The sequence below is a fragment of the Trachurus japonicus genome, chromosome 1, assembly GCF_045865225.1.
Source record: "Trachurus japonicus isolate A0001 chromosome 1, Traja_1.0".
NCBI lineage: Eukaryota > Metazoa > Chordata > Actinopteri > Carangiformes > Carangidae > Trachurus > Trachurus japonicus.
Window position 1 is genome coordinate 7,683,494 of NC_140907.1, and position 24,150 is coordinate 7,707,643.

At 41.8% G+C, this 24,150-nt stretch overlaps 1 protein-coding gene across 1 annotated transcript; it reads left to right on the forward strand.

Annotated features, from left to right (window-relative positions):
- The first annotated feature begins 401 nt into the window (after positions 1 to 401).
- On the forward strand, positions 402 to 21,415 carry chrnb3a (cholinergic receptor nicotinic beta 3 subunit a). The gene is made up of 8 exons (XM_085762160.1): positions 402 to 860; positions 8,674 to 8,825; positions 10,939 to 10,983; positions 11,711 to 11,820; positions 17,532 to 18,045; positions 19,964 to 20,154; positions 20,445 to 20,661; positions 20,853 to 21,415. The coding sequence occupies exons 1-8, from the start codon at positions 797 to 799 to the stop codon at positions 20,985 to 20,987; spliced, it is 1,428 nt and encodes a 475-aa protein (XP_085618286.1). The 5' UTR covers positions 402 to 796; the 3' UTR covers positions 20,988 to 21,415.
- Positions 21,416 to 24,150: the final 2,735 nt, after the last annotated feature.

The window sequence follows — 24,150 nt, forward strand, 5'->3', positions numbered from 1 at the left end:
AATGGCTTCTGTACTGGCCTTGAATCTAATATCACATTTTAACAAAACAAAATAACACTAATATGAACATGTTGATTAATTGATATTATCATGTTATCATGGCACAAAATGAAATATTGTTTCACCTCATGTAAAACAAACAAATTCATCAAGCCTCATTAGCCAAAAACTGAAATTAGGCGATTAACAATATTCATTTTTATTCTAATTAATTTAATCAATCTAAAAGCATTGTTATAGTTCGTGTTTTGAACGAATACCTCAGCATTTATTCATCGCTTTATCTTGTTTGTGTGTGTGTTCATTTTTCTTTAGCTCTGGGTGAGGACAGATCTGTCCTCCCCAGTCACTGTCCCTCCATCCTCTGACGGGCCAGCCCTCCTCCGTCCCGCCCTCACATCGACTCCGCTCCGGCGGCATCCATCTCTGCCCCGGACACACACACACACACACACACACTCTCGCACGCGCGCGCACACACACTACATTGACACGCGCACGCGGAGAGAGGCTGCTGGGAAAGAGAAGCGGCGACAGAACCGGAGGAAGGAAAGACTGAGTGAAGCTGCTGAAGCTGCCGCTCCGCGTTTAAACGTAACAAGCCACCGACCAACCGACTGACTGACTGACTGACTGACTGACTGACTGACTGCCCTTCATCACTAAACCTGGAGACCACAGCGGGGATCCGGCGCAGGTCCCACTGGAAGAGATGCGACCCGCGGGGCTGTGAGGGGCCGGGCAGTGGGACGGGTTGATCATCCTGACGGGGCTTTGCAGACGATAAGAGGGGAGCATGATGAAGTTTGCGGTCGCGGTGTTGTGGCTCTGCCTGGTGCTCGGGAAGGCTACTATGCAAGGTAAGGAAGACCACAGCCGTCCTGCACACTGCTACACACACGGATCAAGACTTTTTTTCTTTTTTTTTAAACCAAACAGCAGATCATACTGTTTGATTCCTACTTTTAATCATGTGTGAGCCGGCAGGAGCAAAAATGACGGGGTCAGGTGAGAAGAGCGCGTTCATGATTAATTAAAGGAGCGGAGCGCAGCGCCTCCTGGGAGCAGGACAGGCTCAATAACACTGCTCCAGCAGAGGAACCAGAGATAAACACAACATTTAATAATACACACTCAACTGAAAGAGAGTCGAATCCCCTCATATAATAAAACTGTCATTTCGGGTTTTGTCTCACAGGTTTTTGGTTGTGAAAAGTGAAGAATAAAAAAAAATCGTGGCACTGTGGCTGTGAAACAGAAAAGCACACACTGGTCCAAATTCTTTTTCACAGTGTTTGTGTCCAAGTGTGTGTGTGTGTGTGTGTGTGTTGATATCAGCTTACTCTAAGGCATTTACACTACTCTAATCTTGAGATGGAGAGGCTCTTGGCAGCACATGCTGTAAATCCTGCTTGCTGTATAGCTACTGTATATGTATGAGCCTGAGAGAGAGAGAGAGAGAGAGAGAGAGAGAGAGAGAGAGAGAGAGGGAGAGAGAGAGAGAGAGAGAGGGAGAAAGGGAGAAGGGGTGGTGAGAGGATGAGTTGATGAAAATGATTAATCCACCCTCAGTGACCAATTAGCTGTCCCAGTCTCAGTCCACACTTAAATTGACGAGGAAGCACATGTTAAACTGACACTGATCTGGTTTTGATCAATGACACCTGCAGGAAGCAGAGTGGACTCAGAACCTTCTCTCACACACCACGTCAGCTTCACGTCTAAGATGTTTGCCTCCAATTTAGGTCAACAGAAAGTTTCCAGAGATCATGTTTCAGCATCAGGACCATTTTCCCCATGCATGGTTTAGCAAATACAACAGTAACACTGAACACATGTGGTCACCTCTGGTCATGTGATGATCAGCGTCTTTCACATTGTGTATCATGTGTGCATGTGTGTGTGTGTGTGTGCGTGTGCTCTCATGCTGCTCCTTAAGGGTATTTCTTGGCTCCCCTTGAGAGCACCTGTCCTGTTGCATTGTGGGTACATCAGATAAGCTAGCTTGCTTTTGTCTACTGGAGGCTACCTCAATGTTTCTCCGGTTACTTGTCTCAGACAATGTCCCCGTTTCCTGCTCTGAGAAAAAAACAACAAGAAAAAAAAACCCCACAATGTTAAACTTAATTTCCACTAGTGTGTAAAAAAAAAAAAGGTTCCCCTCTGGTTTCCATGTCATCCTATTACCCCTCTCTGTGGTACATCCCACTGTGGTTCCACGGTGAACAGATGGTGGCGGTGTCAGAGTGATCATACCACTGTGTCGCCCGTGGGGTGTTTCAGATTGAGGAGAAGGCAGGGGGGTTGGGGGGGATGATGGGTCACCGCTGTGTCTCCATCAATCATCAGCAAACTGTAATTTCCCTTTCTTATGTGCACATATGCTTAGCGTGTGCACATGATACACATTGTCTTATTGCCCATACAGGCATAGTACCTGCATACACATATACTATAGGCACAAGGACACAATGCATCACAATCTCCTCACAGGGACCCCAGCCATCAGACGGTACGATCTAATCAATACTCTCCTACCTCTTCACCTCTGCTCAATCAGCTACACACACACACACACACACACACACACACACACACACACACACACACACACACACACACACACACACACACACAGTCACTCAGCCTTTATCTAAATGAGGCAGCAGGTTCTCGTAGCAGAGTCCATCCCCAACGTGTTCGACTGGTTTGGCTTTTCTGTGTTTTTGCTGATGAGGATCTTGAGGCTGAGCTTTTTTTTTTTTCCGGCTTTATTTAATCTCGAGAATCATTGAGAGCAAGCCCTCATTTTCAATCATGTCGGGAGTACAAGTCAGATACAGTATTTACAACACAAAATAAGACAACATCAACACAGCACAAGTCAAAGAAGGAAAGAACACAGAAGACAGTTTCATCAATTACTGTAAAACATTTCATAGACATTCATTCATAGACAGAGGAGTTTGTTATCATAATTTTAAACTGACCCAGAGACACAAGTGTCTGTAGTTTCCGTGTTAGTTGTAAATGATTCCAGGTGGATTCTGCAAAGAAACTAAAAGCAGTTCTACCAAATGAGGTGTTTGTCCGTGGAATTGTGAGACTGACTTAGCAGGGAAGTAATATATGATGGCATTTTTCCAATTAAAACTTTATAAAAAAAATAAGAGCCAATGCCTGTCTCGTCTTAAAGATAGAGGGGCTCAGCCCAACTTCTCATGTAAAACACAATGATGAGTCAAATAGCTGTTACCACCAGTAATGAATCTAATGGCAGAATGGTAAATGGGGTTCAGGGTACCAAGTGTGGAGGCCGAGGCATTCCTATAAATGACATCACCATAATCTAAAACAGATAAGAATAAGGCTTCTAAGATCTGTTTTCTGCTGAACAATGGGAAGTTGGTTCATTTGGTTTGTCTGCTTCCTGTGGAGATAGTAGAGTAGATTGGATTCAGCTGATGTGTACTGATGCCCCGTAACAAACCAACCGCTGCACAGGGAATCTGATGCAATGGGAGGTAATCTGTATGGTACTGTACTTTAAATTCAGATTCCACAACTCTAAAGAGGAAGCAGGAGACTGAGGAAAAGCCAAAACCAAGGGATCGCTCAGGCCCATGACCACACACACACTAAAGCACCTGAAGACACACATAGTTGTTTGTCTGAATATTCAGAGCCAGTGACAGCATTCTACACTCTTTAATCATTCCCTAACTCTGTATATGACAGCAACATCACACCTACCACACTGTCTCATTAGAAATGTCAGCGTGTTGTCCATGTCTATGTGTCTGACAGCCCCGGACTAAACTACAGCCTGAGCCTAAGGCTGCATTAGCTGCTACTGGCGTAACACATCTGAATCTCCAGCCAAAACTGTCAGTGATGGTGAGTGTTGTGTCAGGCTTGTCCAAGGATGTGGAATAAATTCACAATATCTCGGGTTAGGCTGCAATATTTCAACCTTTTTGTGAGGATTTGTCTATTAGTGATGATGTTATAGTAGAGTGATGCAAAATATAAAGTTGGTGACCTGTGTTTCTCCATGAAAAGAACAAATCGAACAAATGTTTTAAAGTGATAACCTGTGTATCTTTTCCCACCTGGCATCATCACTACTCTGGATATTTGGAACCCTTTAAAACAGACAAGTATAAAAACACAGGATCCATCTTAATTTAGAACTGTGGTTGCCTTTTAGTCTGGATGGATGGAAACTTAGACCTTGGGAGACAATGATGGAGACAACCGCTGTCCTTCCCTGATTGGATCCTGACTATCGGTTGTGTAAACAATTTGGATAACAAATTACAAGCATTGCTGACCCCGTTTTTGTCAGTAGCTGTTGTGCAGTTACATTTTACTTCTACAATGGCCTTTACTGTTCCTGGTTTGTACAGTTTTAGGTAACTAATCAGCTGCAGCGTAGATGCTCTGGTGCATCATGCCCAGTGTAGGTGGATGGTTATGCATGCATGCATTTTCAGGTGTGATCGTATGGACGGGAATTGCTCCTGATATGGAGCTAAAATGCTCGAGTAGAAAGAGATGGGTTTTTTTTTCCCTTTTTTTGAAATGAAACCATATTAACGTGGACATGGTTAAAGGAATAGTTCACCAAAATAATAATATTCCTCCACACTGCTCGTCCACTGCAATCCAAATGTCCTGAAGGTATATAGTCCAGAGTTTACTCGAACTGACGTCATTTAATGACATTTTTACAGCCTAAAGAGTCCTGTATTGAATTTGCCTGGGGCGCACTCTCACGTTCATGCATACTAATGAGTATTTATGTGTTATAAATGAAGAATTCAGTGTTTATTAATTCTTTACTAATGTTTAGTGTGTACTTACGTATTATAAAGTGTTACCGATGAAACACGTTAGAAAATAGCCTCAACCGAACTCATGTAAACAGACCCAACAAGGTTAACCAAACAGGTGGCAAGTCAATTTCATACATTCATACATACCTTTTCATGACTGCTGACCTTAATAATAACTTTTTCGAGATAATACTAATAACTGCAACCTGATCTAGCCCCTGGAAAAATATGACAACAACATAATAACAAAATACATCAAACGCAAAAAGAAAATGAAACTGTTATTGCACAATTTGCCTCTCCACCCCGGAGGTGTTAGTTCAGGATGCTTCAGAGAAATAATCTTTCTCTCTTTGCAATAGCAGCATACACATTACCAATTAATGCATGCAGGATGTTGGCTGTGAGGGGATGTCTTGCTTAGTATAGACCTTTGTGTTCAGAAACAAGCTGAAATGGAAATTTGTTTTCTCTTCTCTATCTCTTTCGGTGTCTGTCCTTATTCCCTTTGCCCGAGTTAACTTCTCCTTCAGACCCAACCTCTTCCCTGCCCCCTCACTCTGTCTCTCTCAGACACTGGAGGGAATTGCTCTGGGTCAGCCTGTCTCACTCCTTCCCTTATCAGCTCTTTCCACTCTTCTGCTCCATTCCCCTTGTTTGAGAGGCTGTTGATTCGAACTCTCGTCTCTGTCTATCAGCCTCCGCCGCAGCACCACCACCACTGGCGGTGCCAAAATCTCTCCCTCTTATGTGGACAAATGCTCTGAGCTCTGAGCTGATAGAGCTGCCGAGTTACTGTGGGAGTAGCTCAACTACAAATACCACATAATGCTCTGAGCAACCAGCGCATGCCACTGTCATCTTCATCTTAGTTACACACAGTGAGTAACAGAGAAGCGGTTCAGTTTCTTGCTGAAGGACAGTTCAACAGGATGTATACTGGAAGCTTTTGATGAGCCGTTAAAGCCAAGCATGGGAACTTTCACTAAAGTACAAGTCATTAAATTGTCCTTGAACAGCCTTTTAGACTGTTTTTACTGAGAGTGTTTTTACACTGCGCTCCTCTGGGTTTTACCTCTCTGTACCTACACAGAGGTGTGAACAGAGAAGTGAAGTTGAACCGAAGTGAATTACACAGTACACACATTTTACTTGCTCTGGAAAACATCACAGTTGTGTTTTCTGTAATCGTCTACCTAAGAGACCTGATATCTCCCAGCTGTCTTCACTTTAACGGCGGCTGGTGAAATGAAAGCGCCATTCCTTGGCTGCACCGTCTCCTGCTCAGAGTGAGCGTCACTCTTTAACTGACTATTATGTCTTGTGCCTGACTGCACAAAGCGCTCGGAGCTCAGCTCGTCTCCCCTGGCCATTGTTCTGTCTGAGGTGATCATGTCAACATGATCATTTTGTCAGCCTTGGGAGCTTAGATGCATTCACTCGGCCATGACCAGCTGTCAGGTCAGGGTTGACTGTGTGTGTGTGTGTGTGTGTGTGTGTGTGTGTGTGTGTGTGTGTGTGAGAGAGAGAGACTCTCAGGCCCTGCCTTAATTTTTCCATCCACTTCCTTTTGAGACTCTGGAGAGGTGATTCACTTTGTTCACGCACCACTGTGTCTCTGTATGTTCAAAGTCATGTAACACTGGAAAGAAGATGACATTTATGAGCACATCTGTCTGGGTATTCATGCACATCAATATTGCATGCATGTCAGTTAACTAGATATATAATAAGCAATAAGGGCGGCTACAGCTATAATTGTTTTGCATTAGAGTTACCTAAAGTCCAATAACGTTCACATATTTTTAAGTCAAATACAAACCAAAATACTCATGATTTCAATTAAAGGGACAATGAGGAGTTTCTATTTGGTTATAAAAAAGTCTCACGTTAATGTGGATGAATCTCCGGTACTTTACTTTCGGTTTCGTGGCGAGTCATGAGAATAACGCCGCCGAATCGCCGTTTATGGTCGGAACTACGACGGTTTGTGATCGTCTTCCAACCTCTGACTTTAATTCTTGATGAATGAAAACATGAGTCTGTCTTGCGCCGGTCAAAGAATTTCACGGTGCGGAGGCTCATACATGTAGTGTGGAAACACTTCACTTTTCCAAAACTCCTCGTTGTCCCTTTAACACTAATGTAAAGCTAAGAGAATCAAATCAGCAGATCCTGACAATTTAGTGACGGAGGCAATCAGTGTTTGCTGTTTTAATGGCATGACAATGTTGGTATGTCGGTCTGACTGAAATATCTTGGAAACTAAAATATGTATTGCAATTAAAGGGGAATTTACAATCTGGACCTTATTTCTAGCATAAAATATGATCAATTACTCACCCAGGTAGCTTTGGTGTCATTACAAGTCGTTCCGATTAAATTAGCTCCAGCCGAGAGCCACGTATGTCCATATAATGTAAGTCTGTAGGGCAGCAGAATGCAGCCTCTAAATAACACATTATCTGCTGTGAAACTCCTTCATTTCACCAATATTTTGTTAGGATATGCTAGTGCTATTCCCCTCTGGGTCCGGGGTTAACTGTTATCAACATCCAGTAACAGTAGATTGACCTATACCTCTGACCTGGATGATGTCATCTCCGAGCGCTTCCCAGCTCATTCTGATAATAATCATTCCACTTCGGCATTCGGGTTCATTTTAGGAAGAGTTTTAGTGAGTCCGGGTTGTGGAGAGGAAGCCTGTTGGAGCTGAACTTCATCCAGCTGCTCATTTTGTTCTGACAAGTCGGAAACACGCAGAAACGAACTGTAGCATTAGCGGTAGCAACAAGCCGCGCGGCGGTCGGAGATGACATCATCCAGGTCAGAGGTCAGTAGGTCAACCTACAGACCGCGGATGTTGGTAACAGCTAACCCCGGACTCAGAGGGGAATAGCACTAGCCTATCAGAACTAAATATTGGTGAAATGAACGAGTTTCACAGCAGATAATGTGTTATTTAGAGGCTGCATTCTGCTGCCCTGTAGACTCACATTATATGGATATACGCGGCTCTCAGCTGGATCTAATTTCGTCGGACCGACTTGTAATGACACCAAAGCTATCTGGGTGAGTAAATGATCGTATTTTATGCTAGAAATAAGGTCCAGATTGTAAAAAACGGCAATTACCCTTTAAACCTTTTACCAATTAACAGTTTTTATGGACACTTGTGGCACCCAGAGGATGAATTCCTGAAGCAACATCCACTTGCATAAAATGTGCAGAAAAAGTGCTGACAAAAGAGCTGCCTGACACCTAATAACGTAGCTTTCCCCTTGACCATTTCTCTAATAATGTGTGGTTGGCATTGGTGGTTTTAAGCCAGACGCCATGGACAACTTCAGGATGGATAGTCATGAAGTTTGATGCACTCTGAATGAAATATGGCCCCTTTTATGTTCCCTAAATTGTTCATTTACTACCACCATCAGGTCAAAACTTCCATCGGTCAATACCTTGGTTTCTGGCCAAATACCTGCAAAAGTAATGACATCTCCATCAGCCCAAGGTCTACTTAGAGAAAAGCAAATCTTAGCAAGCTAAAATTCTAAACTAAGATATGAACATGGTCAATATTATTTCTGCTTACAGCTACGACAGTTACCAGATGAATTGACATCAAATGGTTTTGGGCTATTGATCAAACAAAACAGGACTTATGCCATTATAGCTGTAGACCCACAGCCTTGTTCCATCTATAAAACACTTGGAGGCAGATTTATGTAACATTTATTGATTCATTTCAGCACTTATCATATCCATAGCTACACTGTTATCTTATTTATAAGACCAGACTTAATTCCTGTGTGTCTTGTGCCTGTCCCTGCAGCTCAAGAGGACTTTGTGTCTCTGGCTGAGTTGGAGGACTCGTTGTTGAGGAACCTTTTCAGAGGTTATCAGAAGTGGGTTCGTCCTGTCCAACACGCCAATGACACCATCACCGTACGCTTCGGACTCAAGATCTCACAGCTGGTTGATGTGGTAAGGACACAGCACACAGACACACAAACACACACACAGGGAGGACAATGGTCAGGATCATTTTAATTTATATGGATAGAATGGGCCGTGGGGAGAATATAAAGCTCATCCGTGCACCGTCCTCATTGCCCAGTTCAATTATGTTTCTTGACAGCAGGATCAATACCATGTGTTTTAATAAGCCAACAGATCTTGATTTGAACGTTTTACGTCTTATTTGCATGCAGCTCGTGAGCTCACTTTACATTTTTAGTAATAGTGACGGAGGATGAGGAGAAGAAGGTAAATTAGTCAAATCAGTTTGGCCTTCGAAAAGTCAATGAAAAGTAAAATGGTTTTACAGATGTTGAGCTATAGCTGGAATTTGAAAAATACTGAGGTCACCAGTTCCATCAACACACCCTCCATCACCCCAGAAAATTGAATTGGAACAGAAACCAGACCAGACCAAGTGATTTTTTTTCTGAATTAGGCTCATTATTCAGTCAACTTAATGGCTCAGTTATACTTGTATGTTATTTTCCTGTCTTGAATTATAGTGTTTCTGGTGAAAATGCCGAGGCCTTTAATTACTTATTGATTTTTAGGCCCAAACATAGTCAAACAGAATGTAAATTGTGCCTATATTTTTAAATGAGAGAATATGAAGTCATTTCAGGTTACAAAAACAAAATGAAATGAGAATACTGAGGACATGACTGTGTTTTTTTCAGTGATACTTTGTGTACTGCCCTTGCCAGCCATTATGCATTACATTACTATTAGATAGATGAAAGTATTTGAATATCGTTGGCGCCCTTAAGCAAACTGGAGCCAGACAAGGATGCTTTAATGCTTCCATGAGACCAAAACCAGCACAACATCTTAATGAAATTCACTGCTTGAATTTAAGTTTCCTCGTGGTTAACATGGTTAATAAAACACTGTTTTAATTTAATGGTTGTTATTTTTTTGGAATGAGAAGGGGAAAGCAAGGGAGGAAGGAGGGAATGAAACTTAAATGAGATAGTACTGTGAGCAGCTTGAGGAAAATACAAATGTGAGAGAGGGTGGTTATCAGGGGAGGTCAGCAGAGGAACTGTAGCACAGGGGATACATTAAAGACAAAAGTGTGAGGATAAATCAGAAAGAAGGTGAGGAGCCGAGGGATTTAAAGGGAGACAGGAAGGGAGTAAAGAGGAGAGGGAGGCGGAAAGGTTAAAAGAGAAGTCCAAAGTGGTCTTTCACAGCAGCAGGCAGAGAATGTAATGTGGCCATCAGGCTGAGAGGAACCAGATCACATTCATTATTTACACAAGGACATACACACACTCACACACCCACACAAAAGACCCCCCCTCCCCCCATCTCCACTGAGGGTCACATTTGACTACATCAGCATTTAAAGGTTTGTACTCCTGCCATGCAGAAATTACATTTGGTAGAGCGCCATCTTGTGGTATTCTGGCTTCTGTTGTATCTCAAAAACAAACAAACAAAAAAAACCTCCTCAGAAACTCAGATCAATTCTTACTCACAGAGGACGGGTGTGCAATCAGCTTTGCCTCAGCCCATGTCGAAGGCAAACAAACCACAAAATCTATCCCATAGATTTTCCTTTTACACCAGATTTACTTTTTACATTTCTTCAAGGATCTTCCTGCACCCACTTTTACATAGCTCACTTTGAAAGGCTAAAAATTCTCCTCCTCCTCCTCCTCCTCCCCCATTCCTTTTCCTTTTGCGTGTCTCTCAGCTGTTTCTGTACGGGGCACGTCAATACCTCATCCTGGCAAAAGAAGCAGCAGCACATATATTAGTTTTGGCACTTAGTTTCTCACTTCTGCATCTCTCTCTCATTAAATGGTGCAGATATCCTTCCTAAAGGCACTTAACCCCAGAGCTGTTCCAGTCCACTTCCACTGTGGCAAGCAAGAGAAGCAATTAACCCACTTTGGAAAAAAAGAAAATCTTTTCTAACTAGGTTTAAGTGCTTTCTTTCATCTCTCTCAAATTTTTAGTCTCCAGCTTCTGGTTTGCTCCTCACCTCCTCATTAGTCTCTTTTGTCATTCCCAGTGAGCACCGGAAAGATTTCTAAACACTGAACAGAAATGTCTTTCCTTTTTCCTGCAGGATGAGAAGAACCAGCTGATGACGACTAATGTCTGGCTCTGGCAGGTAAGGATGAACACTGCTCATACTGATGGGCCTACAGACAGTACTTACTGTACACGAAAAAGGTAGTTGATAAATCCTAAGAAATTAAATTTCATTTTTTAATCAGTTGATCTTCATTAAATCAGTTTGAGATCTGGACAGGCGGACCAATCATGGAAAATCAACACTGTTGTCTTTTAGCACCACATATCGGGAACAAGCTCTCAAAAAATCCACAATCCGCTCCAGCTTTTATTTAGTTCGAATTGAAGTTTATTACTTTCCTATTTGCCTTTAATTAAATTACATTTGGGGCTTTTCAGTTATATCTCGCTGTGCAGCTGCACTGTAAATTTTATACTTCTGTTTTATTGGGTTCTAGTCGGCTTTTATCTACTTTTTAATTTCACATTTTCCTTTTTATATGTGCTGTGTTTCTTTCCATCTTGAATGCCTTTCATGTGCAGCACTTTGAACGTTATTGGAAAGTGCCACACAATAAAGAACCCAGCCAGAGTAAATTGATTAACTGAATAAGATGTCGACTCTAAGATGCACAAACAAGACTGTGGCTATGGCAATAAGCAAACTGAGGACAACCACACAACAAGAAACACACATTAGTTTCCATTTGCGGTGTGCAGTTAGTTCACTGGTGCTGTCCGTGGTGCTGAAGTGGAAAAGCTGCACCTGCAACTCTCTTACATAATCATACTAAAATGCATTGCTATGTATTTATTTTTTTAAGGAGTGGGTTGATGTAAAGCTGAAGTGGAATCCTGATGACTACGGGGGTATTACCTCCATTAGAGTTCCCTCAGAGACCATATGGCTGCCTGACATCGTCCTTTATGAAAAGTGAGTTATGCAGCACTCTTCACACTAAAAACAGTTGGGTTAAAAATAACCCAATTTGGGTTGTTTTATAACTCACCCGCTGGGTCACTATTGCACCAACCCAGCAGTAGTTAATTTGACCCAGCATGATGGGTTGGTCCATTTTAACCCAACAGATGAGTTAATATATTCTACCCAAATGCTGGGTCAAATTAACTACAATTCTGGGTTGTTTTAACTACATATATTTGTTAAATATTCTACCCAAATGCTGGGTCAAATTAACTACAATTCTGGGTTGTTTTAACTACATATATTTGTTATATATTCTACCCAAATGCTGGGTCAAATTAACTACAATTCTGGGTTGTTTTAACTACATATATTTGTTATATACTCCACCCAAATGCTGGGTCAAATTAACTACAATTCTGGGTTGTTTTAACTACATATATTTGTTATATACTCCACCCAAATGCTGGGTCAAATTAACTACAATTCAGGGTTCATTCAACTACACATTTGTTGTCTATTAAACTGTTCAACTACAAACCTATATTGTGTATATGGGGCTGCAACTAATGATTATTTTCACTATTGATTAATCTGCTATTAATCTGCTAATCGATTTAGTTGTTTGGTCAATTAAATGTCAAAAAATATTGAAAAATCACAAGATGACATCCTCAAATTTCTTGTTTTGTCCACAAGCCAAAGAGACACTCAGTTTATTGTCATAATGGATTCAGAAACCAGAAATATTCACAAGAAGCTACAGTTTAAAAAACTACTCAAATTCATATTCTTATATATCACTCAATGCAAAAAAGTTGATAACAAACAGATGATTGCATCTGTCTGTCCTTTCGGAGTGGGGGGGTTTCGGAATGGAGGGTTTTCCCAAATAGCCTTTTCGGAGTAGCGGGGTCTTAAAAAAAATAGGAAACTCCACATTACGATGAATAGAAGTCTATTTTCGGAACGCTGGGTTTCAGAAAGTCGGGTGTAACCAGCCTGTCCAGCAATGACAACGAAGGCCTGGGATGCTTGCTGTCTGTCGTCTCCCAGTGTCAGGACATACGGGTACGGTCTGGATGCCTTGGCTCATGTAGGTACTCGACCATGTTTCTTCCAGGCTAAAAAAGAAGATCAAGTAAGATGGAGCTGTATTACTTGTGCAGTTTTAAAAAATAAGTAAACTATTGAACTGAATATTTTTTGCCTTTCATTTTGTATCACAGGCTTACTGATCACTAGATATCAATGACTGGGGAATGAAAGTTGGGTTGATGTAAAAAAGGAAAAAAAAAGCTTTGATGTAGTTTAAAGGGATAGTTCTTTTTTGCACACTTTTCATGCCAAAATCAATGCAGACAACCAAAAGAATGTAAGCCAACGTGAAGATAACAAGCTTGTTTATGAGTAGTATCACAAAATGTAGAGAAACTAATCCTCCCTCATATGGGGCAGGACTCGATTAAAAAAAAAAAATCTAATTAATTAGAGGCTTTGTAATTAATTAATCAAAATTAATCACATTTTTAATCGGCTCGCATAAATATTTGACCTGAGAACGTGTGAGAAGCAATTTTTTTCACATGGAATTTAGTATACCATTGAATAATGGACTGAAGGTGGTACGACCAACAGACTGGATGCAGATTATCGATATCATTAATCGTTAGTTGATGAACCTTATCGATCGATTAACTGATAAGCAGCGATTTTCCTGAGAATCTAAATTTAAGGGGGAAATTTAAGATGAACATTCCTCATACACTATTATTTGTTAGTATATTTTTAGAGCACAGCGCAATGAAAAATGTTTAAGAAACACGTTATTTGGTAAATGGTCTTTCCTTGCCACTACATTATGATGATTACTGTATTTAACTACTTAAATCACAGTAGCATAAATTGATTTGTTGAAACTCAGCCTGATGAAAACATTAAAAAAACTAAGTAACCAATCACACAGCAGCTCCATGTTGTCCCTGTGTGATGTTCAGGGACAGGTCAGGACAATCTGAAGACAGAGAGCTCTGTGGTTGAAGTTTATATGAAATACACATGAGACAGTGACAGGTCTATAGCTACGTCTTGACCACATGTCAGCTGTTCAGCTGCAGCAGAGGAAACTCCGCTGTTCTCCGCGGCACCGCGACGAGCGTTTTTTATTTTTTATTTTATTAAGCTCCGGTAGCGACCGGCTAAAATACGGGAGGATAGTGTAAACCAGTGTGGATCCGGTGTTTTTATCAAAGCTTGGTCGCTGCTGACCGGGTCTGTTTGAGCTGCGTTCAGGCTGCATTAAAACTCCTCAGGCAGTGATGACTCATTACTCACTGGTCGTCTGTGTTTTAGCGATGGTACAGCCTGAGGCCAGTATACAACCAGGTAACAGTGTTGTATTCTCTTTTCACCTCATCTCTCCCTTGCAGTGATCAGTGTCAGCGGCTTTTTAACTCGTTAAATATTGTGCTCCAGTATACCAGTACGCTTAAAACTCATCCAGTGAGAACGTTCCACGGTGCAAAAAATAAGTGCGATTAAAATGCGTTTTTTTAACATGTTCATTTTTGTGTAATTAATTAATCTTAATTAACGTGTTAAAGTCCCGGCCATAATTTATATATATGATGAACTGCACACATGTCAACTGAACAAAACTTTACATCACTATAACAATCACTTTACTTCACAAGATTATTGGTGGCTGTGTAGTGGAGTTGTACTCTCTCTCATTGCGTTGTATATTTTGACCAAAGCAGAAGACCATCACGGTTGGCAATCTTGTCTTTCATTTCAGACATCTGGGAGAAGGATAAATAAAACAGTCAGTCCCAGTTTCCTCACACACACACACACGTCAGGGAGACAGTGTGTCCGACTGCTCGATTAGTTTGAAAATGAACATAAAATAAAATATAAATCTTACCTGGCAGAGGGATTAATACGACAGTCAGTCCCGGTTTCCTCTCACACACGCACATAACGTTACACATCTGTAAAATGAAAAGAATGTAAGTTATAGAGGGATTATATGTTTACCAACAAGTCAGGATGCGTGCACAACCTGACTGCAGAAAGAACCGGTTGTCATGGTTACCTCTATGGATCTAGTGTAGTCAAAGCGGTGTTAGCTAGCGATGTTGTCAGCCTACTACCACACAATATCACACGAGAGGGAGTGCTGTTGTACTGTATATCAGCACGGCTGTGATTCGGTCGTAGGATAATCATCACACCGTGCTGATATACAGTACAACAGCACTCCATCTCGCGTGATATTGCTTTTATACAACAGTGCTACGAGCGCATTTTAGAACAGTAATAAACAAGAGATTATGATTTGTTTGTTTATTTAATTTGGCTCCGCCAACAGAAATAGTTCCGCAACTGGAAGGGAGACAAGGCTGTTGCCAGGCAACACATAAACATTTCATACTAGCTTGCTACTAGCTACAAGCTTTTCCACCGAGCTGCTTCCAGTGCTGGTTCTGGTTCTGGTTCTGAGCCCGTTTTCTGTTTAGCACCGGAGCAACAGGACCAGCGTGAAGACATACAGAGACGTTATCGATACCGTATTACATTTGTTTATCTGCTATGTAATCAATATAAACACAGTTGAAGCTAAGTAGCTGAGCTACGTGGCTAACAACAGCTAACGCTAATATCAAAACACATCGCCGTCAAAACGTAGTTGCCCCCGCGGCGATTTTTTTCCAGCCGTGTTTAGTAGAGATTTATCTCCAATTAAACGGACCAGGTCAGGTTCAGGTTTCTAACTGTAGTAGCAGCAGAGAGATGGAGCAGCTCCTGTATGGGGAGCCTGGCTCTGACTAGCTCCTGTCCAGCTGAACAGCGGAGTGATAATGCCTGTAAAAAGTCGCAGTGCTGTTATACAGCTGCGGCAACGGCAACTCAGGCACGGACACTCACAGCACGGCGTCGGTCATCGGTAAAAACAACACTGTGCATCCCTAACGTTACCTACAGCTATTTAACAGACAGTGATGTTCAGGAAAACACTCACGAAACTACTGAGGTGCTGCCTGGTCAGAGACGAGGGAAGAGGACGGACATGTCTAAAGTCTGGAACAACTGCATAACGTAACTGTAACGTTACGTGCACCACTGAGTATGTACCGGTAACTTAAAACAATATATCTTAACGTTAATTAATCTCAGCTTTCCATTAGTATGTGACCTCGTCTTCAGCCACTGTCGTAGTAAACATTTCACAACTCATTCGCTGTAGTTCTACAGCTGTTCCTGTGGGCATATTTAGCTTTATCAACATTCAAAACAACGTGTCTAGCACGTTATATTGCTCGAAATTAACACTTCGCTCCGGGACATAATGTAGCTACACCTCACATGTGTGTCCTTGTCTTTTGCCTCAAGGAGATTACAGTAGTTTCTGTACTTCCACTTTGAAACGCCAACTTTACCTCCGACCTCGGCAGCTTCCCTCTGCTACTCTGTGTGTGTGAGGCTAAACTGCGTGCGTGTTTGTGTACAAACTGAACACTGCCTCTGATTGGCTTAGCATGAAACCTTACTCTGCCTCAACCACTCATCATCACTTATGCGGTTGTCTCGTCCCGCCCTCCTCCCCCCTCCCCTCACCAAAGGAGAGAGAAGAGAGAGAGAGAGAAAAAAAAAAACAGTTTTGCAGCTTCTGTGGCTGAGATGAGCCAAGTCGGAGGACAACGGCTTCACTGAGTAGTTTGTAACGCGCCTCATTTAATTGTCGGTAACGGCGGTGTAACGATGGAAATAGTAATTAGTTAGATTCCTTGTTACTGAAAAAAAATAACGCTGTTTATTTTAACGGCTGCATAGAAGAACATGACAGTGCAGCCATGAACGTGACCGCTCTGTCACCCCTCGTTATCGCGCGTGAGACTTTGTTCTCGCGAGACCTCGTTTCGCGCCGTTTGTTGTAACCGTTAGTAGGCTAACGTTAGGCTAAGCCTTTAGCAGGCCTTAATAACCCAGTAACAGAAAACCAGCTAACTCAAAATAAACATGACCACTCGTTCATGTACATTTTCATCTAAATTCATTAATTAATTTGGTAAATGGCCGAGACCGAACAGAAAAAACTGTATCTGCGTGTGCTATGGTAACGGCTAAATGGCTAACTAATGTTACATTGTTAGCCAAACCAACCAACTAGCCCTGACTGTACAGATACGCGGTTACTTCAACAATTAAAGCAACAAGGGCAATGTGAATTAGATATAATGTCCACAAACCTTTTATTATTGCCTCGCCAGAAGTATTCAGTCAGACGTTCGCTGGGTGCACAGAGCCTGGTGTGTGTGAAGGAGCAAACTTCTGTCGAAGTGAATGTCATGAGTTCGAAGCACAAATAACCCAGCTGCTGAGTCAACCGATATGAGTTTGAAGCACAATTAACCCAGCTGCTGGGTCAACCAATGTATGTTGGGTTGATGGATTTTTGACTCAGCACATGAGTTGCACAAAAATAACCCAAATCCCCAATAAATAACCCATAATGGGTAGAACATTTCATAACTCAGCGGTTGAGTAGAATAAATAACCCAGCAGTTTTCCCATTTGTAAACGGAATCAATTTTCCTTTCTTTATTCCTGTCTCTCTTTGCCTCTTTCTGCTGCTCAGTGTTCATTCACATCTTAACCATGTCTGCTTGGCTTGGTGCCTCTTTCCTTACTGCCTTCTTCTTTCCCTCCCTTCACAGTGCGGACGGTCGCTTCGAAGGCTCCCTGATGACCAAAGCCATCGTGCGCTGGGACGGCACCATCACATGGACTCCTCCCGCCAGCTACAAGTCCTCCTGCACCATGGACGTCACCTTCTTCCCCTTCGACCGCCAGAACTGCTCCATGAAGTTCGGCTCCTGGACTTACGATGGAAACATGGTGGACCTGGTCCTGGTGGATCACTACGTGGACCGTAAGGACTTTTTCGATAACGGCGAGTGGGAGATCCTTAACGCCACAGGAGTGAAGGGGAGCAGGAGGGACGGGGTGTATTGGTACCCGTTTGTCACCTACTCTTTCATCCTCAAGAGGCTGCCCTTGTTCTACACCCTCTTCCTCATCATCCCGTGCCTCGGCCTGTCCTTCCTGACGGTGCTGGTGTTCTATTTGCCATCAGATGAAGGAGAGAAACTGTCGCTTTCCACGTCTGTGCTGGTGTCGCTCACTGTGTTCCTCCTGGTCATAGAGGAAATCATCCCCTCGTCCTCAAAGGTTTGGAGCCTAAAGGTTGTTTCTGTTGAGAGCCATGTTCATCTCAGAGTTTTTACTAAATCCATACTTCTCCCTTTGCACAATTATCCTCATTAAGTAATCTTAAAGGGATAGTTCACCCAAAATTCAAATTTCATTATCTACTCACCCTCATGTGGACTAAGGGCTGGGAGAAGTTTCAGAGTCCTCCGTGGCTTCTCTGAGTTACAGCGGGGCTCCGTGCAGCACTGCATGTCCATATGACGGTAGCGAACGGGCCTCACTTTTCTTCATCCAAAAAGACACACCAAAAAACATCCAAATACCTCCATAGTGCTCGTCTGTAATGTCCCTCTTGTATTGAAGCCTCAACATGAGAAATTGTTACGAAAAGATTTGGCATATCGCGCGAGATTTGGACGGACCAGGAAGAGGAGCTTCCACTACAAACAAGCTTGAAACATATACTTATTTAATTTGTTTCGGAACAATTTCTCCCCGTGTCTGCGTGGGTTCTCTCTGGGTACTCAAAAAAAAAAACATGCACACTAGGTTGATTGTTGATCATTCTAAATTGCTTGTAGTGCATGAATGTGAGTGTGTCTTGTTTGTCGCCATATATGCGCCCCGTGATAGACTGGCGACCTGCCCAGGCTGTACCCTGTCCATGCCATGTGTTAGCTGGGATTGGCTCCAGCCCCCACTGCGACCCTATACAGATAAGAGGTGTATAGAAAATAGATAAATGGATGTTGATGGATGACTTTTGCCAATATGATTTTTATAATGCTGCCTAAATATATAGAGGATTTAGGCAGCATAATAAAATCATATTAAGGTGATAAGCTTCATAACGGACTGTGTTGGCAAACGTCATCCATCAGTATTCATTTACAGTGTATCATTTGGCAGACAAATCCAGGTCAGAGATGGAAAAATACTTCAATGTAAGAATAAAGCTATAAGTGAAGGATGAAGGTGTTTTCACTCGTGCCGTGTGTTATCTCCCCCACTCTCCTGCTGAACTGGAACATATTATATCACCAAGTCGAGAGTACCTCATAATGATTAATAATAATAATAGGAACAATAATGATAATAAATGTTAAACTTCTCTTAAATAGCACTTTTCTTAAGCAGAAGTAAGTGATCCGGTGGTTTTGGCTAACTTCCTGTCAGCAGATGGAGTTAGCAGTCCCCGCCCTCGTCCCTACGTCACCACATTCACGCGCATCCCTTGGCTGCACACACAGAGAGGACCGCCCCTTTATGCCGTTCTCTCTCCTCATTGGATAAAGGTTGTAGGTTACAAGGAAAGTTTTCTCCAGAGCAGAGTGACTGACAGACCCGTGTTTCAGACCAAACACTCTACAGTATATAAGTGATTGCTGTTGGAAGATAGAACTATTTAAGACTTAGATTAACACAAACATTCAGCTTACTTCTGCTTTAATAATGATACAGAGCCACACCACTGCTAAAAAAAAACAACCAAGCACTAACTTTTGTAATAGTCATGAAATATTCAAAAACAACTGGAGAACACCTGGTAACCAGTGAAGATTACAAGAGTTATGTATACTTGTCTTTTGGCAGCAGCATTTTGAACAAGTTCATTGGTCTGTGGCTGATCCCCGACAGCAAAGAAATACAATAACCAATATCAGCATGAGAAAGAAAAGACCTGATTATAGAGATGATCCTCAGTCAGGCGAAGCATTGCTGCAGCACTCACACAGTAAACCACTCCTGAACAGTCACCTGTAGCAAGACATGTGAGTTAGGTTGATGTGGGCTGTTTAAGTGCTGAGACAAGGAGGGAAAGAATTATTAGTTATTTACATTTATGACACAAATAGACTGAAACTACTCAAGATTTCTAACACGGCAGTTCTCCTTGTTACTATGGAAAATAAACTCTTGTCTTTTTTCTCCACAGGTGATCCCACTGATTGGAGAATATCTGCTATTTATCATGATATTTGTCACCTTCTCCATCATCGTTACCGTCTTTGTCATTAACGTCCATCACCGCTCCTCTGCCACCTACCACCCCATGGCCCCCTGGGTAAAGAGCCTCTTCCTTCAGAAACTGCCCAGACTGTTGTGTATGAGGGGTCACACTGACAGGTAACACACATAATACAGCACCAACTGCAGTTCTGTGTAACTGTGGTTTGTCCTTTGTTCGCTTTATTGTTGTGGACTGTTTTGTTTGTTTGTTTGTTTGTTTATTTGTTTGTTTTTGTTGTGTCTGTTTTCATGTTTGTTTTTGTTGTGTCTGTTTTCATGTTTGAGTTCTGAGTTTATGTTTGTCTATATGTTTGGACCCCCTTGAAAACGAGATGATACATCTCAAGGGGTTTATCCATAAAGACATTTCAACACATGATTTGAGCATTTACTTATTTTGTTTGTAGATATCACTATCCAGATATGGAGATGCGCAGCCCGGAGCTGAAGCCCCGCAGAGGTGCAGGGAGGAGGGGGGGTCCTGGCCACAGCGGCAGCCAGCAGAGGGGCCCCCTCGGAGGGAAGGAGGACGAGAACCAAGCCTGGCTGGCCATGCTGGAGAAAGCCACCAGTTCAGTTCGCTACATCAGCCGTCACATCAAAAAGGAGCACTTCATACGAGAGGTGACAGAGGGTGAATGTTGTAATCCATTCCCTTTGAAACTTTTACACTGGTAGCTGTGTGCTTCACTCCTGATTTGTGTCTCATTTGCTCTGCACAGCACAAGCTTAGTAAGATCACAGAGCAGTTGTTGTGTCCTGAATGAAAGATGTTTACACACCGTGAAGAATCTCTCTCTCTCTCTCTCTTTCAGGTAGTACAAGACTGGAAGTTTGTGGCTCAGGTGTTGGACAGGATTTTCCTGTGGGCCTTCCTCACAGTGTCGATTCTAGGAACTGTCCTAATCTTCACCCCTGCTCTGCAGATGTACCTCAGCTCACCTTCATGAACACACTCACACTCACATAGTCCTGTTTTCCAGTTTCGTCTTTAACTATGATTTATTGATTTAAGCCTGATAAAACATTCATATTGTGTATTTCTGTTGTGGAAACAAGCTCCAGCTACAAACTTTTACCTCCCTCCGCTATGGTTTTTGCGGCTTGTGTCGACTACAGGGAACTGTCGCGTCTTAGATGCAACTTGTCATTCTTTGTACGGAGAGCAATAAACAGGTTATGGTAGCGTGTATGATTTACATATTCATGTTTGTATAACTGTGACATTGTAATTATACACACAAAAACATGCACAATATCACTTCATGAATAATAAGTTGTTTTGTGTGTCACATGCACCTTGATGTCCAGCCAGTTGTATTCTACTGTATACGCTGTAATGAGGATTACTGAAAAAAAAAACCTGATGTACACAATCGATTTGCCAGTGTGGTTTTTATACTGATAACAGAAAGGCAAAGTGGGCAAGTGGCTCGGGACCCTGACACTATCATACAGTATGTCTAGGTTTAGTGATGAGAATGTCAACTCCAACTGCATTTTAACATGTTTTTAAAATGTGAATCCAATCTAGTAATATTACTACATAATTGCATTTGAAAATCAAATGAAGGGGATGTTAACTCAGCAGCTGCTTTATTGCAAAATGCTCTGGTCCCAGTTTAAGGGCACTGAGCTCAAATACATAAGCCTGTAATTAAGGTTCATACTTGTGTTTATAATTATGTCATTAATTTTTATGTAGTAGTGTGTAATATAATATGTTTATCAGTCTTTTAACATTATAAATAGGGACGCAGCATTAAACTGGCTGAAATGGTTGACATTTCAGCCAACTGAGAAACAGTTGGTAGAGGAAAACACCAAGAACTGAGCCTGAGAGACTGAGGAGAGGCAGCTCCAGGTTCCCTCTACCTACCATCCCAATCTCTATAATCTGAAAACTGCAGGAGGCAACAGACTGACCACTATTTAAACAGAAATTTGCCAAATGGAAAAAGCCAGAAGCTACAATCCGGAGGGTGGAGCACCTGTCCAAGACATTGTTGGTGGAGAACCATGTATGTTTATGGATAAAAGAATTGGGCAAATGGACAATAATTTTGACATACAAACCTGGAGGCTGCTGGTATATGTGGAGTGAGCAGATGTTGTAGGACCACTCTGTTCTGGAGGCCTAGAATAGATAGATACATGTAGTAATATTATGATGGGTAAAAAACAGAGAAAAAAACAAAGCAAACTAGACGTTGAGGTTAATCAGTGATAATTCTGCCTGCTGTAACCAGAATGATATTAATAACTCAAATATACTTACCAATACCACGAATCACCCTTTAATTACACTGACTGAAGTTGAAGTAGCAGCCAGCCAAACTGGAATTCAACCAGGTAAAGCACATTTTTACAGGAGGTCCTTCATAGTAAATGCAATAACTTACTTTCAAAGGCATCATTCACACTGGACACACACTGTTGATTGCTAATTTTATTATTGTTTTTATTTTTTAATATGTCACAGTGATTAAGCCAAATGCAATCTCCATTATTACTGTTATTATTAGTGGTAGTAGTTGTATGGATCACTGGACTGGAGCCATGTTTTGACTGTAATGTCATAGTTTCACCACTAAATGGCAGCAAACACCAGGCTCTACTTGAAAATTGTCCCAGAAATAATGAGGAAATAAAAACATTCTCATGAATGATTGTGATGTATGAGCACACAAAAATAAATGAGGTTGACAAGATAAAGGTACATGACTTATTAGGATCCTGCGGGACAGATACATATTTATGCAAAAAATACCTTTTTGTGACCAGACACTCACACTAACGATGCACTCTCATCCACATCCGGGTGACCAGCTATGTGTGTGAGGGTTAGTCATTAGGATGTAGCTGAGCACTGCAGATACACAGGGAGAGCCCAAGGTAAATTCACAGTACATCTGAATAGATATAGATACTACTGTATGTCTGTGAAATTTATATCCAAGCTTTATGGTTTTGATACGTCCAAAGGTGAGCTGTCGTAGGTTATAGCATTATACTATCTCTACTCAAGTTTCCCTGCTGTCTGTCTTTCTAAAGGGCACATCATTGGTTGCAATTACAAAAGGAAGCAGCAGTTCATTCAGCTCCCTGCACAGATTCTCTGCTTATTTACTGCTTTAACTTTCTTGTCCGGCCTCCGGGCTTTTGTCACCCACCAAATACTGTTACAAGTGTCTGTTCCTGGTGATATCATAGTGTTTTGTGCTGTGGCCTAGTTTTTGGGAGACATGAATTTGTTCACTGACTTATTAAAAATGGCTGGAATGCTTAAGTGAAAGCCTCTCCTCTGTTTCCCCGGCACTTGAATAGTCTGACCTCAGCCCACTCTTCTATTATTCACAGCTACAGATCTGACTCAGGCAGACAGGTGTGTGTGTGTGTATGTGTGTGTACGTGTGTGTTTGTGACTGCATAGTTATGTCTGTGCGTGTGCAAGACAGCATGAGAGTGTACAAGAAGGGCAGTGTGTGCGTGTGGACACTGACAGACTGTGACAGAGCAGGGTTTGAACCCCTCTGGATTCCACATAAATAAACAAGCTCTCAGGTCTGAGAAAGCCTGTGACCATATGTGAGACGCCCAAAATATTTCGAAACAAACTTATTCTTTCAAGCAAAAACATATTTCATGAGCATATGTTTCAAATGCATAATTCATTTTCTAACACGTTTTATGAAAAAGAATATACAGTAGCTATAATACGGTATATAATGAGAATAGTTATTTACCGTCCAGCCTGGATGCTACAGTGTTATAAGGTAAGATGAGCCAGAACCTGCTGTTATAAGTTAAAGAAAGCAAAATAAGCATTAGATATATTTTAGATCAGAATGAACACCAGTGTTGCCTTGCATCCCGGGAGTATCTAAACAGCGGTCAATGCAAACATAAGCATAATCTTCAAGTAGCTCCATCAGCCAATCCATCCAATCAGATTGCTCCTTCCCTACATCAACAGTTTTTGTGTCTGTCATCTGATTCAAACACTCTAAACACTCTGAATGTTTTGTCTAAGCTAGGCTACTGTCTATGTTATCTTCTATTTTGTTTGTTTTTATGCAATGGAGCCACACGAGAAACCTCACCATAACCTTA

Coding starts and splice junctions, on each gene's coding strand:
- chrnb3a (XM_085762160.1), top strand. CDS start 797: ATGATGAAGTTTGCGGTCGCGGTGTTGTGGCTCTGCCTGGTGCTCGGG. Junction 861..8,673: donor CGGGAAGGCTACTATGCAAG/GTAAGGAAGACC, acceptor CTGTCCCTGCAG/CTCAAGAGGACTTTGTGTCT. Junction 11,821..17,531: donor GACATCGTCCTTTATGAAAA/GTGAGTTATGCA, acceptor CTCCCTTCACAG/TGCGGACGGTCGCTTCGAAG.